The sequence below is a fragment of the Entelurus aequoreus genome, linkage group LG01 (genome assembly GCF_033978785.1).
Source record: "Entelurus aequoreus isolate RoL-2023_Sb linkage group LG01, RoL_Eaeq_v1.1, whole genome shotgun sequence".
In the NCBI taxonomy this organism is placed as follows: domain Eukaryota; kingdom Metazoa; phylum Chordata; class Actinopteri; order Syngnathiformes; family Syngnathidae; genus Entelurus; species Entelurus aequoreus.
The window spans coordinates 44,729,531-44,748,798 of NC_084731.1; the positions used below are offsets into that span (position 1 = coordinate 44,729,531).

At 39.5% G+C, this 19,268-nt stretch overlaps 1 protein-coding gene across 5 annotated transcripts in view; it reads right to left on the reverse strand.

Annotated features, from left to right (window-relative positions):
- Positions 1–5,777: 5,777 nt before the first annotated feature.
- The window catches only part of LOC133652998 (ras association domain-containing protein 1-like), a 32,753-nt gene continuing 19,262 nt past the window's right edge, over positions 5,778–19,268 (reverse strand). For 4 of the 5 annotated variants that reach the window (XM_062051984.1, XM_062052002.1, XM_062051989.1 and 1 more), the window contains 5 exons: positions 18,640–18,764; positions 18,332–18,436; positions 12,446–12,728; positions 12,256–12,371; positions 5,780–6,396 (listed from right to left, as the gene is read on the reverse strand). In XM_062051984.1, coding sequence (XP_061907968.1) covers positions 6,247–6,396; positions 12,256–12,371; positions 12,446–12,728; positions 18,332–18,436; positions 18,640–18,764 — 779 coding nt within the window. In that variant the 3' untranslated portion in view covers positions 5,780–6,246. Of the gene's footprint in view, positions 6,397–12,255; positions 12,372–12,445; positions 12,729–18,331; positions 18,437–18,639; positions 18,765–19,268 lie in introns of all 5 variants that reach the window. The other variant, XM_062052010.1, reaches the window with a different exon arrangement.

Here is a 19,268-nt window from a genome sequence, read left to right on the forward strand (position 1 = left end):
GACCATGGACCGGTTTAATGTAGCCATTATTTTCAGGGACCGCCTTTCCACTTGTGCCAGATAAATACAGCAAAAATAAGTGCGTGAAAAATACACCTCACTATAACGCTGAATTAGTGGGAACCCTGGGCTTGTTATTTTTGCAATGAGATGCAGATGGAAATCAGCCTTTGGCTACAATCTGTCACATTTATATTTTATATGTTCATTAATGTGCATTGTATCATGCCACAAAGCTATAACAAATATAACAAATGGCAAATTACTATGAGTGTTATTGTACATCTACAAACAAGCTTATTGGTGTGTCTAGAGCAGGGGTGTCCAAAGTGCGGGCCGGGGGCCAGTTTCGGCCCGCCGCTTGTTTTCTATTGGCCCTCGGCAGGTCGTAAAAATTGAATGAGTTCATTATTATCGAGATGTTATCAGTAATGCTGTCAAATGATACCCTTTTAAAATCAGATTAATCACACTTTTGAAGTTGGATTAATCATGATTAATCACAACTATTACTCGCTTGCATGATTTCATTTAAAGGCCTACTGAAACCCACTACTACCGACCACGCAGTCTGATAGTTTATATATCAATGATGAAATCTTAACATTGAAACACATGCCAATACGGCCGGGTTAACTTATAAAGTGCAATTTTAAATTTCCCGCTAAACTTCCGGTTGGAAACGTCTATGTATGTTGACGTATGCGCGTGACGTCACGACGGCAACGTAAGTATTCGTACCCAATGTGTCACCATACAAACTGCTCTGTTTTCATCAAACAATTCCACAGTATTCTGGACATCTGTGTTGGTGAATCTTTTGCAATTTGTTTAATGGACAATGGAGATTGCAAAGAAGAAAGTTGTAGGTGGGATGAGTTAGTTAGTTAGCGGCTGGCTGTAGCAACACAACAAAGAGGACTTACTTGGATAGCAGACATCTGTGATCGGGTGAAGTCCTTCGTCGCGCCGTCGATCGCTGGAACGCAGGTGAGCACGGGTGTTGATGAGCAGATGAGGGCTGGCTGGCGTAGGTGGAGCGCTAATGTTTTTATCATAGCTCTGTGAGGTCCGGTTGCTAAGTTGCTAAGTTAGCTTCAGCGTCGTTAGCAACAGCATTGTTAAGCTTTGCCAGGCTGAGAATTATTAACCGTGTAGTTACATGTCCATGGTTTAATAGTATTGATGATCTTCTGTCTATCCTTCCAGTCAGGGATTTATTTATTTTGTTTCTATCTGCATTTGAGCCAGATGCTATCACGTTAGCTCAGTAGCTAAAGAGCTTCGCTGATGTATTGTCGTGGAGATAAAAGTCACTGTGAATGTCCATTTCGCGTTCTCGACTCTCATTTTCAAGAGGATATAGTATCCGAGGTGGTTTAAAATACAAATCCGTGATCAGCAATAGAAAAAGGAGAGTGTGTGGAATCCAATGAGACCTTGTACCTAAGTTACGGTCAGAGCGAAAAAAGATACACCCTGCACTGCCTCTCTAGTTCTTCACTCTAACGTTCCTCATCCACAAATCTTTCATCTGCGCTCAAATTAACGGGGTAATCGTCGCTTTCTCGGTCCGAATCTCTCTCGCTCCATGGTAAACAACGGGGAATTGTGAGGAATTCTTCCTCCTGTGACGTCACGCTACTTCGGGTATAGGCAAGGCTTTTTTTTATCAGCGACCAAAAGTTGCGAACTTTATCGTCGTTGTTCTATACTAAATCCTTTCAGCAAAAATATGGCAATATCGCAAAATGATCAAGTATGACACATAGAATGGATCTGCTATCCCCGTTTAAATAAAAAAAAAATCATTTTAGTAGGCCTTTAACTTCAGATTTAAATTCAATTAAAAAGTCCTCAATATTTGGTCACAAATGTAATTTAATTGTTAGAGTCCGTTTACCGTAAAGGAGCAAAATATGTGTGATTAATCTGCGTATTTACATGATTAATGCAATGTTTTTTTTGATTGATCGCATGAAGTAACTCGTTATTTTTGACAGCCCTCGTTGTTAGATGACACTTATTTTCTTTGTCACCTACAACACAAAGCTAACAGAGATATTTTGTTCAGCTAACTTAGCATATATTGACATACACTGGTTGGCTTTTAGCATCTTTAGCGAACAAAATTAGTCAAAAATGGCCCCCGCAGCCTTCCGTTGTACTGAATGCGGCCCTCGCCGGTTAAAGTTTGGACACCCCTGGTCTAGAGGGACAGGCGAAAGTTAAGTCGGAGAAAATGTGGTAATTTATAAATGATTTAAGGTTTCTCTGCGGCCTGGTAGCAAATGCGTCGCATATATATATATATATATATATATATATATATATATATATATATATATATATATATATATATATATATATATATATATATATATATATATATATATATATATATATATATATATATATATATATATATATATATATATATATATTCCTCGCGCATTAATTGACTGAAAGAGCGCGCACTTGCTGCGGCGTGAGCGTAATGTCACATTATCGATGGGAAAATGCATTTTTAAACAATATGATTTGCTAAGAGGCTAGGAGACACTGAGAGTAACAAGCGGTAGAAAATTGATTAGAAAGGACAGATTTTTTAAAATAATAATAAAAAAATATATAAAAAAATATATATATATATATATAAATGGGTTATACTTGTATAGCGCTTTTCTACCTTCAAGGTACTCAAAGCGCTTTGACAGTATTTCCACATTCACCCATTCACACACACATTCACACACTGATGGCGGGAGCTGCCATGCAAGGCGCTAACCAGCAGCCATCAGGGGCAAGGGTGAAGTGTCTTGCCCAAGGACACAACGGACGTGACTAGGATGGTAGAAGGTGGGGATTGAACCCCAGTAACCAGCAACCCTCCGATTGCTGGCACGGCCACTCTACCAACTTCGCCACGCATATATATATTTTTTTTAACCTGGGACTTCCCACAGGCTGGATTTTGGATGCTTTCAGGCCATATCTGGCCCGCGGGCCGTAGTTTGGGGACCCCTGGTATCAGTGTGTGGCGCTCCAGACCTTAATTGATAGCTGTGGTCTTACACAAATAATAAATGAACCCATGCATCGCAACGGTAATACGATAGATCTAGTGCTTGTCAGGGGTGTTACCACCTCCAAAGTTATGATACTCCCGTAGACTAAAGTAATGTCCAATCATTACCTTATAAAATTCGAAGTTCTGTCTCATTGTCAACAAGCTAATAATAATAATAACTGCTATAGCAGCCGCAACATTAATGCTGCCACAACGATGACTCTTGCTGACCTACTGCCTTCGGTAATGGCACCATTCCCAAATTATGTCGGTTCTATTGATAACCTCACTAACAACTTTGACGATGCCCTGCGCGAAACCATTGATAGTATAGCACCGCTAAAGGAAAAAAGGGCCCCTAAAAGGCGCACCCCATGGTTTACAGAAGAAACTAGAGCTCATAAATTATCATGTAGAAAGCTGGAACGCAAATGGCGCGCGACTAAACTTGAGGTTTTCCATCAAGCATGGAATGATAGTTTAATAACTTATAAACGCATGCTTACCTTAGCTAAAACTAAAAATTACTCAAATCTCATCCGCCTCAACAAAAACGATCCTACATTTTTGTTTGGGACAGTAGCATCGCTAACCCAACAAGGGACTCCTCCCAGTAGCTCCACCCACTCGGCAGATGACTTTATGAATTTCTTTAATAAGAAAATTGAAGTCATTAGAAAGGAGATTAAAGACAACGCATCCCAGCTACAACTGGGTTCCATTAACACAAATACGACTGTATATACAACGGATACCGCCCTCCAAAATAGTCTCTCTCTTTTTGATGAAATAACATTAGAGGAATTATTACGGCATGTAAGTGGGATAAAACAAACAACATGTTTACTTGACCCACTTCCTGGGAAACTTATCAAGGAGCTTTTTGTATTATTAAATCCATCAGTGCTAAATATTATAAACTTATCACTTTCCTCCGGCACTGTTCCCCTAGCATTCAAAAAAGCGGTTATTCATCCTCTGCTCTAAAGACCTAACCTCGATCCTGACCTCATGGTAAACTACCGACCGGTGTCCCACCTTCCGTTTATTTCGAAAATCCTCGAAAAAATTGTTGCACAGCAGCTAAATGAACACTTAGTGTCTAACAATCTCTGTGAATCCTTTCAATCCGGTTTCAGGGCAAATCACTCTACGGAGACAGCCCTCGCAAAATGGATTCTGATGCGTCATCTATGTTGCTGCTTCTTGATCTTAGCGCTGCTTTCGATACCGTCGATCATAAAAAAGTATATACTATAGTGGTGTATCGTACGTGATCATCAGAATCAGCTTTAACACACAAGGAATTTGACTTGGTAGACTGTGCCCTCTTTGCTCAATGTAAACAATAAATATTAATGAATTACCCCAAGTAAGTACTTAAATAACTAACATGTGCAAGGCTAATAAGGTAAATGTGCAGTGGTGAATAGAGCGAAGAGCAAACAGATGGTGAAGTGAACATGAATTAGTCCATTCACAGTGACAGATTAGCAACAGGTCTGACACTCTGTGACCGTGTAGTGTTCATCAGAGTGGGGGAAGAAAGTGTTCTTGTGAGGGGTTGTTTTGCCTAACAGCGGCAGATTTTTTTCTCCCCCACTTTTGTGTGATATGTCCGAAGAGAGTTTTGTAGATGTCAGTCCTCGTGCCATGTCTAAAAATAATTTCTCTGTTGGGTTCCAATACATTTAAGCCAGAGTCACAGACACACAGGTGCGGTAGTAATTGTCCCTACTTTTACTTAAAACAGAGAATGAGAAAAAATATTCAGTCCAAGCCTGGGCCCCTGGAGAGGCGGTCCAGACTGAGACCAAGGAAGAAAACAAACCTTATAGCCATACCACACATAAACATGCAAGTAAGAGGGAAACATAAAAAACAACAAAGGACATTAAAGACATCAAAAGAGCAGAGCTGATGCAACCAGCTGCCACTCCAGCAGTGCCACTTCTACACATAGCCACAAAAGTAAAACAAAACAAAACAAAAAAAATAATCAACCAATAATATGTATTGCGCACACACGATTGCACCATGCATAGACAAGCAACCCAACAAAAACATAATTTCAACACCCACACACACTGTGGTGGCCTCTGCGGTGTTCCACGCCATCGTCTGCTGGGGTGGAGGGAGCATGGCCAGAGACAGGAGCAGACCCAACAAAGCAACCAAGGGAGCCGACTCCACCCTCGGACGACCACCAACTCTCGGCCAGTGTCCAGTCTGCATGGATGAGCAAGGATGCGTCCAAGGAGACCGAGGCGTCCGATACACGCTCATTCAGCCAAGACACTGTGAAGCCCGTCCGGCCCGGCACCAGCTCCGCAGCCCTGTCTTTTCATCCGCATCTCCTCCAGTCTCTCCAAACGGACTCCGGTGTGGCAGAGACCCAGCAGCTGGTCCCCACGGCCAAAAGGGTTCCGGGAGGCACAAAGCCCACAAAAAAGCACTGCAGAAGTCACAAAGTGCCACCCCTTGTCGCACATCCCCAAAGGGTCCCAAACCAAAAGGCAAAAAAAAAAAAAACACACGAAAAACAAGAGGGAAACGCCAGGAACACAAAAGGATGACACAAGAGCACAGAGCTCCTGCCACCAGCAGCCACTACAGCGGCTCCATCTTGGAAATAAAAAATAAAAAAAGTCATTCAATTTCTGTTAATGAAAAGCAAATTAAATGACCAAAACATACGTTGACCCAGAAAAAACAAACTTGCATGTTTTTTTTTTTACATTAAATTGTCTTGGGTGAAAAGAAAATACTGCAAGTTTTTTTCGTTCTATAATGTGTTAATTATTTTCATTTTTCTACATTACTTTTTAAAATGACACTCATGAACCCCTCAAACCATCAGTTTATTAGATTACACTATAAACACAATTTATCAAACACATTTCCACAGTCACCGCCACTAAAGTGCCAACATGTTTTAATTGAAACATTTGATGAAATAAAACTACTCTTTATGACTGGTGTGCTTGTGAAACCACGACAAATAACCTAAACAAAGCAGGATGACTCTCAATCCAGTTATTTACTTATTTACACTGGCACTGCTGTCACAAAAACATTCACATTAAATGTACATCCAGTACCTCTGGTAAACTTTATTAAAACAAGTCGTTCCCTTTGACACTGGAGTTCCGTATATATTGTGGATTTGCCCAAAGTCAAGCAGGAGCAGTAATCCTGGCCATGGCCCTCGACATCAGGTCTCGAGCATAAGCATAGCGCTTCACTATTTGCCGTAAATGCTCCTCTTCCTCACGCTGCAGGATCCGCAGGAAGTTGCACAGCTCGGGAAAGCTGAAGGCATCCCACTGTGAAGAATCAGAACGTCATTTAATTCACATACTGTTAGTATTGTGTACAATTTGGACATTTCCACTTTACTCACATTATTATATTTGTGTAAGTTTTGCGTACTTTCCCTAAAATTAATATGTGAAACGAAAAATAATATTCAATTAAACATTACTTGAAAAATATTGATATAGAAATTATGTTACGTTCTAGAGGTGTCTCTGCTTTTTCCACTTTTGATACCGATATTGCAGCATTGGCTGTTGCTCAATACTGATAGAAAGCTTGAGCAGAGTCTGAAATAGACCGTAAAGTATTTATTGGAAGTTGTCATATTTCCTTTTCTTACACTTCTGAGTCTCATTTTCAAGTATGCATTCATTTCAGTTTGTCCTAAGTGTGTTGCCGCAGTCAGGAAATAAAGTAGTCTTTGCCATTGAGTTGAATGTTCCAGTCTTGTATTTTGTTTAGCTCCACAAAGTGTTCATACTGTAAGTATTGTACTTATTACACACCAGCTGTCTGATTGAAACTTGCATCTTATTATTATTATTACAGTATATTATTATTATTATTTTCATTGTCTAAAAAGGAGGTGTTGAAATCGCCATGTAAAATCGCTAAAGCTAATTAGTAGCATGTATATAGCATCAAGCTACCATGTTTGTTTTAATGCATTTATTTTTTGTTGGAATGTCACAGAGAAGCTATTTTGTGTCTCATGTAAGTTATACTGACATATTTTATTATGATACCTGTTTTTTGCTGATATCGGACCGTTATCTGATCGGGACACTTCTATTAAACATATTTTTGAAAATAACAATTCAATAAAAGTAATGTTAAATATTTCAGAATTATTTGTGTCACCTGTGAAATTTCAAGTTGAAACCCAACACAATAGAATGCGGTTTTACTAATTAATTATAATTTTAGGGGTGTCCCCATCCGATATCGATATCAGATATTGCTCCAGCATCAGCAAAAAAACAAGCTGCTGGCTTGAGTCTAAAATCTGTGACATAAGATCCGATACAAGCAGTCCTGCAGCGTGATTACTTGTGCAAAACTGAAGGGTCAGTTAACATTTAATGTCTTCCAATTAGCACACTTTTCTTTACTTTTAGTCAAGTCATTTACAAAAGGTAAACATGGTATGCTATAGGTTACTAGAAGCTGGCAGCTACACAACAGCTAAGCACACAATAGCATACAAGTGAGAGATATGTAATAGTTATCCTTCATTAAACAATATGGCAGTCTAAAACAGCACATTTGTCAATATAAACAAATATCAAATAATTATAGTTTCATATTACTTACACATAAAAAGTCTCCAAGGTAGTATGTATTAAAAAGTATCCAGAAACAAACGTGTCTGCATCATTCAATTTACTGCCTTATGAGCCTAACTTCTCGCCAAAACACAAATTACTACTCCACTCAACTTAAAGGGCAACTGCACTTTTTTTGGAATTTTGCCTATTGTTCACAATCATTATCATCATCATCATCATCATCATCATAATTTCTTTTTATTCCTTTCATAAAAATGCATATATACAAGCCATGTACAGTTGACACTTTCATTGTTTTTTTTATGAAAGACCAGAAGACGGATATATTTTTGTTTTTAATACATTAACTCGTAAATAAATGTAAATAAAAGTAAGCTTACAACGAAGCCAATGGGAGGTCCTCTTTTCCGCCCATAAAATGAAATATATAATCATCCCAAAACCACCAACAATACTCTATTTACATTTCGTGATTTGAATATTAACCAAGTATTAATGATATTGTTATTATAAGCGCTAACGCAGACAAACTACAAACCCTGTTTCCATATGAGTTGGGAAATTGTGTTAGATGTAAATATAAATGGAATACAATGATTTGCAAATCCTTTTCAACCGATATTCAATTGAATGCACTACAAAGACAAGATATTTGATGTTCAAACTCATAAACTTTTTTTTTTTTTGCAAATAATAATTAACTTAGAATTTCATGGCTGCAACACGTGCCAAAGTAGTTGGGAAAGGGCATGTTCACCACTGTGTTACATGGCCTTTCCTTTTACCAAACTCAGTAAACGTTTGGGAACTGAGGAGACACATTTTTTCTTCCCAGGTGGAATTCTTTCCAATTCTTGCTTGATGTACAGCTTAAGTTGTTCAACAGTCCGGGGTCTCCGTTGTGGTATTTTAGGCTTCATAATGCGCCACACATTTTCAATGGGAGACAGGTCTGGACTGCAGGCAGGCCAGTCTAGTACCCACACTCTTTTACAATGAAGCCACTTTGATGTAACACGTGGCTTGGCATTGTCTTGCTGTAATAAGCAGGGGCGTCCATGGTAACGTTGCTTGGATGGCAACATATGTTGCTCCAAAACCTGTATGTACCTTTCAGCATTAATGGCGCCTTCACAGATGTGTAAGTTACCCATGTCTTGGGCACTAATACACCCCCATACCATCACAGATGCTGGCTTTTCAACTTTGCGCCTATAACAATCCGGATTATTTTTTTCCTCTTTGGTCCGGAGGACACGACGTCCACAGTTTCCAAAAACAATTTGAAATGTGGACTCGTCAGACCACAGAACACTTTTCCACTTTGTATCAGTCCATCTTAGATGAGCTCAGGCCCAGCGAAGCCGACGGCATTTCTGGGTGTTGTTGATAAACGGTTTTCGCCTTGCATAGGAGAGTTTTAACTTGCACTTACAGATGTAGCGATCAACTGTAGTTACTGACAGTGGGTTTCTGAAGTGTTCCTGAGCCCATGTGGTGATATCCTTTACACACTGATGTCGCTTGTTGATGCAGTACAGCCTGAGGGATCGAAGGTCACGGGCTTAGCTGCTTACGTACAGTGATTTCTCCAGATTCTCTGAACCCTTTGATGATATTACGGACCGTAGATTGTGAAATCCCTAAATTCCTTGCCATAGCTGGTTGAGAAAGGTTTTTCTTAAACTGTTCAACAATTTGCTCACGCATTTGTTGACAAAGTGGTGACCCTCGCCCCATCCTCGTTTGTGAATGACTGAGCATTTCATGGAATCTACTTTTATACCCAATCATGGCACCCACCTGTTCCCAATTTGCCTGTTCACCTGTGGGATGTTCCAAATAAGTGTTTGATGAGCATTCCTCAACTTTCTCAGTATTTATTGCCACCTTTCCCAACTTCTTTGTCACGTGTTGCTGGCATCAAATTCTAAAGTTAATGATTATTTGCAAAAAAAAAAACTTTATCAGTTTGAACATCAAATATGTTGTCTTTATAGCATATTCAACTGAATATGGGTTGAAAATGATTTGCAAATCATTGTATTCCGTTTATATTTACATCTAACACAATTTCCCAACTCATATGGAAACAGGGTTTGTATTTATAGCGGCGCATTGATCACAAGCTTGTGTGCCTATAGTGACATCATCGAGTGGTAAACTGCTACCTTGCTTCCTTGCTTGTGGAAGTTTATTGTAGATCATAAATCATGCCTCTCACCCTAATAGTAGAAGGATGAGGATGTATTCCGACAAGTTTGTACACTTTGACAGCCAATTCAGACCTGAAAATGGCGACAACGACATGAAAAGACGCTTGGTTCCAACCCCCTTTTCTTCGCAAGGTTTATGAATCATTCTTCATCTAAACCGGAATATAGCAAGATTCTATCAGTCGGCATCCTAATGACAGCAGACCGTGTACAGTAAGTGATGTTTTATTATGTTTGAAAAAAGCCAACATCGTGATGCGTTTTTGAAATGAATGTGCTTAAAATACATAAATATTACAATATTATATTTTTCATATATACTTACAGCATGTATATAAAACCTTAATGAGGGTGATTGGATATTTTTAAGGGCTTTAAGGCCGAATAGAGCGACTCTCATCGGCTCCATTGTGAGTGGACTTTTGATCGCATTTATTTACTATTTCGAGTGCATAAAAAAAGAAAAACATATGTGTTCTTGTCTTACATAAGGATTGTGAATGATAGGCAATTTTGAATTAAAAAAGTGCAGTTCCCCTTTAGCAAAACTATGACACCTGTGAAGTGAAAACCATTTCCGGTGACTACCTCTTGAAGCTCATCGAGAGAATGCCAAGAGTGTGCAAAACAGTAATCAGAACAAAGGGTGGCTATTTTGAAGAAACTAGAATATAAAACATGTTTTCAATTATTTCACCTTTTTTTTGTTAAGTACATAACTCCACATGTGTTCATTCATAGTTTTGATGCCGTCAGTGGCAATCTACAATGTAAATAGTCATGAAAATAAAGAAAACCTATTGGATGAGAAGGTGTGTCCAAACTTATGGGGTGAACTGTACATATATTTATTTATTCAAGACTCCAATACTAGCATCGTATCAAAAGTGAAAAACCTGTATCGGCACACTATTAGTTATTATTTATGTATCAATTTCAAGTCATTTCTATAGTGTGTCTGTATGACTTCCTATGTGTAGCCTTTTGGGTGAGACTTGCAAGTGCACATATTACAAATTCTGCCTTGCAACAAATACGTCAGAAAATGTCCAATTTTGAGGGTTACATTACATCTACTGAAATGAAATGTTTTTATTTAAACGGGGATAGCAGATCCATTCTATGTGTCATACTTGATCGATTCGCGATATTGCCATATGTTTGCTGAAAGGATTTAGTAGAGAACATCGACGATAAAGTTGCAACTTTTGGTCGCTGATAAAAAAGCCTTGCTTGTACCGGAAGTAGCGTGACGTCACAGGTTGAAAGGCTCCTCACATTTCCCCATTGTTTTCAATGCAGCGAGAGCGATTCGGACCGAGAAAGCGACGATTACCCCATTAATTTGAGCGAGGATGAAAGATTTGTGGATGAGGAACGTTAGAGTGAAGGACTAGAGTGCAGTGCAGGACCGTAACTTAGGTACAAGGGTTCATTGGATTCCACACTTTCTCCTTTTTCTATTGTGGATCACAGATTTGTATTTTAAACCAAATCCTCTTGAAAATGAGAGTCGAGAACGCGAAATGGACATTCACAGTGACTTTTATCTCCACGACAATACATCGGCGAAACACTTTAGCTACGGAGCTAACGTGATAGCATCGGGCTTAACTGCATATAGAAACAAAAGAAATAAGCCCCTGACTGGAAGGATAGACAGAAAATCAACAATACTATTAAACCATGGACCTGTAACAACACAGTTAATACTTTCCAGCCTGGCGAAGCTTAACAATGCTGTTGCTAACGACACCATTGAAGCTAACTTATCTACGGGACCTCACGGAGCTATACTAAAAACATTAGCTATCCACCTACGCCAGCCCTCATCTGCTCATCAACACCCGTGCTCAGCTGCGTTCCAGCGATCGACGACGCTACGAAGGACTTCACCCGATCACCGATGCGGTCGGCGGCTAGCGTCGGATAGCGCGTCTGCTATCCAAATCAAAGTCCTCCTGGTTGTGTTGGTGCAGCCAGCCGCTAATACACCGATCCCACCTACAGCTTTCTTCTTTGCAGTCTTCATTGTTCATTAAACATATTGCAAAAGATTCACCAACACAGATGTCCAGAATACTGTGGAATTTTGCGATGAAAACAGAGCTTTTTGTATTGGATACAATGGTGTCCGAATATTTCCGTTTCAACCATTGACGTCACGCGCAAACGTCATCATATCTAGACGTTTTCAACCGGAAGTTCCCCAGGGAATTTAAAATTGCACTTTATAAGTTAACCCGGCCGTATTGGCATGTGTTGCAATGTTAAAATTTCATCATTGATATATAAACTATCAGACTGCGTGGTCGGTAGTAGTGGGTTTCAGTAAGCCTTTAAGATACTGTAAATTACTTACATTAACTTCCCCAGTTTCATTCTCCTTGAGGACCAGACTCAGGCCTTTTTCACTGGGTCCCGCACACAAGCGCAGCCGTAAGGGACACTCATCGTCACTCAGTTTCCGCATGTACACTGAACAGAACAAAAACGTCAACTCATCATCTAGTGTTGTTTTGGTGCGATGATGACGACGACGATGAGACTACTTTGACTGTGTCTGTCGGCGCGCTCAAAGAGAGCAAACTTGGCAGGGTTGTCCACCACCGTGAACTTGTTGAGCAAAGCCTGGATGACTTCTCGCACTCGTGTGCAGGAGCTGATATGCAGGTGCTTCGCAGAGTCCTTGGGGAGATAGAAGGACGTCCGCCGTTGCAACCGCCGGCTGTGCTCGTACTCATCCTGTGTTGGGTCCTGAGGAGGCGGCAGGGTGACAGGACGGACTAATTGAAAGTGGACTTTGATGAAACCGGTGTAGGAGCCATCTTTGTTCTGAAAGGAGGACATAAGTCATTTAGTGGTGAATCTGCATCAAGGGAACGGTATCTCCTTTTCTCTTTAGAGGGGGGGGTTACCCACATATGCGGTCCTCTCCAAGGTTTCTCATAGTCATTCACATTGACGTCCCACTGGGGTGAGTTTTCCTTGCCCGTATGTGGGCTCTGTACCGAGGATGTCGTTGTGGCTTGTACAGCCCTTTGAGACACTTGTGATTTAGGGCTATATAAATAAACATTGATTGATTGATTGATAGATCTTTATAGGAAATATTTTATATTTGATAGAGAAGTGACTTGATTACAAACATTTTGGATATACATTTTGTATTATTTAGCATTGAGTGTGACTTCTACCATAACCCATTTTTTTAAATTGTCGATGGGGCAGAAATTATTGTACACTACTCTATAGATTCTGTACTCAACACAAAAAAAAGAAAAACATTTTTAATACAGTATAAAATACTGGGAACAAGAAGCAGCAGTCCGAATAGATGGTGAATGCAGTCAATTCAAAGCCATTCAAAGGTTGTGTACTATCTCCTGATCTGTTTAACATCTACAGTGAAATGATCTTACGCAACATCATTCATCAAGATGGTATAAAAATTGGAGCAATTAATGTTAACAACCTCATATATGCAGATGACTCTGTGCTAGTGGCAGACTCTGAAGAAAAACTACAGTACATCCTGAACACAGTAGTAGCCCACAGTGAAGCAAATGGACTGGCTCTAAACCTCAACAAAACCGAATGCATGACAGTTTCCAAGAAACCACATCCAACAGCATGTTCAGTTCAGTTCAGTTCAGTTTCAGTTTATTTGGAACATGTATATAATACAATGTAATTCATCACACATTTCCAGTTGTTTCATACAGCACGTCCAAAAAGGAGTAGGAAGAAGCAGAGCTTATCCTACCCATTTTCATACCATAGCAGTTTTATATCCAATTTCCTTGTTCTTTGTAACAGAACAGTGAAGAAATAAATAATAAATAAATAATAAACCATAGTAAGCATACAAATATTAAATACATAAATAAATAATCTTTGTCTCAATAAAAAAGAAAAAGAAAATAAAAAGGGTTGAAGATGTTCATCATAATTCTTGTTCTATGTACTTTGTCCATCCATTCATTTTCTGCCGCTTGTCCCTTTCGGGATCGTGGGTGGTGCCGGAGCCTATCTTAGCTGCATTCGGGTGGAAGGCGGGGTACACCCTGGACAAGTCGACACCTCATCACAGGGCCAACACAGATAGACAGACAACATTCACACTCACATTCACACACTAAGGCCAATTTTAGTGTTGCCAATCAACCTATCCCCAGGTGCATGTCTTTGGAGGTGGGAGGAAGCCGGAGTACCCGGAGGGAACCCACGCAGTCACGGGGAGAACATGCAAACTCCACACAGAAAGATCCCGAGCGCAGGATCGAACCCAGGACCTTCGTATTGTGAGGCAGACCCACTTTGTGAACACTTGTAATTTGAGCATTCTCTTAAATTTAATCATATTGGTGCTTTGTTTGATTTCTTTGGTTAATCCATTCCATAATTTAATTCCACATACTGATATGCTAAAGGTTTTAAGTGCTGTACGAGCATACAAATGTTTTAAATTAGATTTTCCTCTAAGGTTATATTTCAGACCTTATATTTCTCCTCTTTTGTTGAGAAGAATTGTTGTACATTCTTGGGTAGCAGGTTATAGTTTGCTTTGTACATAATTTTAGGTGTTTGCAAATGCACCAAATCGTTGAATTTCAATATTTGTGATTTAATAAATAAAAGGTTTGTATGTTCTCTGTATCCAACATTATGTGTTATTCTAATTGATCTTTTTTGTAACACAGTTAATGAATGAAGCGCACATTTGTAGTTGTTTCCCAATATTTCTACACAATAACTCAGATAAGGTAACACTAGCGAGCAGAAAGAATATGAAGTGATTTTTGGTCTAGAACATGTTTTGCTTTATTCATTATTGATATGTTTCTTGCTACTTTATGTTGTATATTTTTTACATGAGATTTCCAATTCATTTTATCATCAATTATTACACCCAAAAATGTGTTTTCTTTTACCCTTTCAATATCTACTCCATCTATTTGTATTTGTGTTTGACTTTCCCTTCTACTGTTACCAAATAGCATTATTTTAGTTTTACTGAGATTCAAAGGTAGTCTGTTTTTGGTAAACCATCTTTTTAATTTGTTAATTTCTTTTGTTGCATGTAACATCACATGCAACAACAACAAAATAAAACAAGTGGATCAATTCAAATACCTCGGTGTCACAGTAACATCTGATGGTAGGTGTGAAAAAGAGATACCGGTAAACAAACGGATTGCCATGTCAAAAGACAGCTTCAACAAAATGAGTATTATATTTAAAAATAGAAACATCTCAATTGACACCAAACTCAGAGTCCTCAAAACGTATGTATGGTCTGTCCTACTTTACGGCTGTGAATGCTGGACTTTAAACAATCAAAAACTGAGAAAATTAGAGGTAACTGAAATGTGGTTCTTCCGAAGAATACTCTGCATATCGTAGACTGAAAAGAAAAGTAATGAAGAGGTATTGGCAGGGGCAAAAACAAGAAGATCTCTATTTGCAACCATTCGAAATAGGCAGCTGAAATCCCTCGGATATATCATTAGAAAAGACAGCTTAGAAAAGCTGATATTAACAGGAAAACTAGTAGGAAAGAAAGCTCCAGGTCGACAAGGAACAACATATATCAACAGCCTAAGAAATTTTATCGGTGGAGGGCGGGGCATCGGAATTAAAACAATAAGATTTCAGGGCTGTAAATGTAATTTTGAAATGAGCATATCCCGGCTGAACTACTGTTATCAGTTATAAAGGTATTCGAAAAGAACATGATTAATTAATGCTTTTTGACATATCAGGGCCATTTAATGATGACTTGACATGAAATTGTTACATATGGCACCTTTAAATGTAAATAAGAATTATTATTTTTCTTTAACATTGCCTCTAGTAATTGGTCTTCCAGCAGACACCTGAGTCATTTCCAAACAACAACAACAAAAAAATCACTGGTTAAAAAAAGTCACAATTTGCCAGGGGTATGAATAATTCAGGGATTGACTGTAAATAAACAAATAAAGGTGCATCCTGGAAATAGCTTGTGTCTGTCTGACATGCGAGTGTGCAGCCTAGTGGGCTAATTAATCCATTGATCGTGGCGGCACAAATTATTACATTATATCATTATACTAGTGTTGTCCCGATACCAATATTTTGGTACCGGTACCAAAATTATTTTGATACTTTTGTAAATAAAGGGGACCACAAAAATTGCATTATTGGCTTTATTTTAACAAAAAATCTTAGGGTACATTAAACATGTTTTGTATTGCAAGTTTGTCCTTAAATAAAATAGTGAACATATAAGACAACTTGTCTTTTAGTAGTAAGTAAGCAAACAAAGGCTTCTAATTTAGTCTGCTGACATATGCAGTAACATATTGTGACATTTATCATTCTATTATTTTGTCAAAATTATTAAGGACAAGTGGTAGAAAATGAATTATTAATCTACTTGTTCATTTACTGTTAATATCTGCTTACTTTCTCTTTTAACATGTTCTATCTACACTTCTGTTAAAATGTAATAATCACCTATTCTTCTTGGATGCTTTACATTAGTTTTGGATAATACCTTAAAGGCCTACTGAAATGATTTTTTTTTATTTAAACGGGGATAGCAGATCCATTCTATGTGTCATACTTGATCCTTTCGCGATATTGCCATATTTTTGCTGAAAGGATTTAGTAGAGAACATCGACGATAAAGTTCGCAACTTTTGGTCGCTGATAAAAAAAAGCCTTGCCTGTACCGGAAATAGCGTGACGTCGCAGGTTGAAGGGCTCCTCACCTTTCCCCATTGTTTACACCAGCAGCGAGAGCGATTCGGACCGAGAAAGCGACGATTACCCCATTAATTTGAGCGAGGATGAAAGATTCGTGGATGAGGAACAACAGAGTGAAGGACTAGAGTGCAGTGCAGGGTGTATCTTTTTTTCGCTCTGACCTTAACTTGGGTAAAAGGGCTCATTGGATTCCACACTTTCTCCTTTTTCTATTGTGGATCACGGATTTGTATTTTAAACCACCTCGGATACTATATCCTCTTGAAAATGAGAGTCGAGAACGCGAAATGGACATTCACAGTGACTTTTATCTCCACGACAATACATCGGTGAAGCACTTTAGCTATGGAGCTAACGTGATAGCATCGTGCTTAAATGCAGATAGAAACAAAAGAAATAAGCCTAGAACTAGAAGTATAGACAGAAGATCAACAATACTACTATCAGGAGACACCGAACCAAACACTGGACCTGTAACCACACGGTTAATGCTGTGCCGCCTGTCGAAGCCTAGCAATGCTGTTGCTAACGACGCCATTGAAGCTAACTTAGCTTCGAGACCTCGTCAGAAGTATGATAAAAACATTAGCGCTCCACCTACGCCAGCCCTCATCTGCTCATCAACACCCGTGCTCACCTGCGTTCCAGCGATCGACGGAGCGACGAAGGACTTCACCCGATCATCGATGCGGTCGGCGGCTAGCGTCGGATAGCGCGTCTGCTATCCAACTAAAGTCCTTCTGGTTGTGTTGCTGCAGCCAGCCGCTAATACACCGATCCCACCTACAGCTTTCTTCTTTGCATTCTCCATTGTTCATTAAACAAATTGCAAAAGATTCACCAACACAGATGTCCAGAATACTGTGGAATTTTGCGATGAAAACAGAGCTGTTTGTATTGTGATACAATGTGTCCGAATACTTCCGTTTCAACTATCGACGTCACGCGCAAACGTCATCATACATAGACGTTTTCAACCGGAAGTTCCCCTGGAAATTTAAAATTGCACTTTATAAGTTAACCCGGCCGTATTGGCATGTGTTGCAATGTTAAGATTTCATCATTGATATATAAACTATCAGACTGCGTGGTCGGTAGTAGTGGGTTTCAGTAGGCCTTTAAATGTTGGTATCAATCTGATATCAAGTAGTTACAGGATCATACATTGGTCATATTCAAAAACCTCATGTGTCCAGGGATGTATTTCCTGAGTTAATATAATAATATAAATTAAAAAAAAAACGAAAGAAGACGTTGTGATGCCAAAAAATATCGACGTAATCATAGTGGTATCAACTAGACACAATCCTGTACTTGGTATCATTACAGTGGATGTCAGGTGTAGATCCACCAATGGCGTTGGGAGGGCGGGGGCAGGACCGGTACTTTTCAGAGGCGGTATAGTACCGAATATGATTCATTAGTATCGCGGTAGTATACTAATACCGGTATACCGTACAACCCTACATTATACATATGAACACATTATATTAATAACGTGGCATGACCAGAAAATGCAAGTCATACAATAGAACAAACATGTGAGATTGCATTGCAGTCGGAGGAGACGATCAGTATTTCCTACTCGATTACTGTTCTCCTTGTCTTTAGTCTACTGGGGGGATTGACGCCCACCATTATTCCTCCTCTAAAAAGCATAGATAAAGTGAGAGTCTGTCACTTACCAGCAGCATGTAGAGATTGCTGTTGATCTGAGCGTTGTACTCTTGGACCTTTTGATGAACTTCTCCAACACTTAACTCCCGCTTGGGCCAGTCAGTCTGCTCATCCTACCAAAACACAACAGGAGACAACGTGTCACGAGAAGAAGACAAGAAAACTGAGGTTGCAGTCTGACCTGGTGAAAGATTGACATGCGGTAAAATACACTCTAGAGTTTGTGCTGCTTCCCCAGGTCGTCTGCCTACTTTTCCACCAACTGCTTTGTTTAGACATATTTTCTACCACAGCCTTGCTTGCATCAGTTCCTCACCACGTTGGTGTCCGTCTCGATGGAGTCCACAGAGAAATCCACCTGCTCTGCTGGAAAACTTGTGTCTGTGCTGCAGTCCAGCTGGATGAGCGCTCGACATCTGTGGTGACAAGTGTAGCTGCAATCTGAGGATGGGAAGCATAATGGAGGTGTCAATAAAGGAAGAACATGTCTTTGCATGAGAGGTAACAGCACAGACACGTCTAAAATGAAGGATATTCTAACCGGGTATGAGTACTGAATTTGATACTTTTTTATTACTTGGTACAGATTTATGTAAATTTAATTAGTACCCTATTTCAATACCACGTGATATCATGTCGGCTTAAGCATTTGGCGGGCAAACAGGCATATTCATAGCAGACTGCCTTTAAGTACCAGTACAATTTCCATGCTAACAAAGCAAGCATGGCTGATAGAAAGCGACCAAAAGTAAGGCTCCACTTTTTAAAATGTGTTAGCTTGATGCAAAGTCAAGGCCCGGGGGCCATAGATAATGATCCGGCCCGCAAATGAATTATCTATGGCCCCCGTGATGATATTTGATTAGTATTAGAACTGGCCCGCAGGCCACAGCCGCCTTCTGCTGTTTTCCACGCACCAATACTCCATCAGTGTTGGCGCTAGGT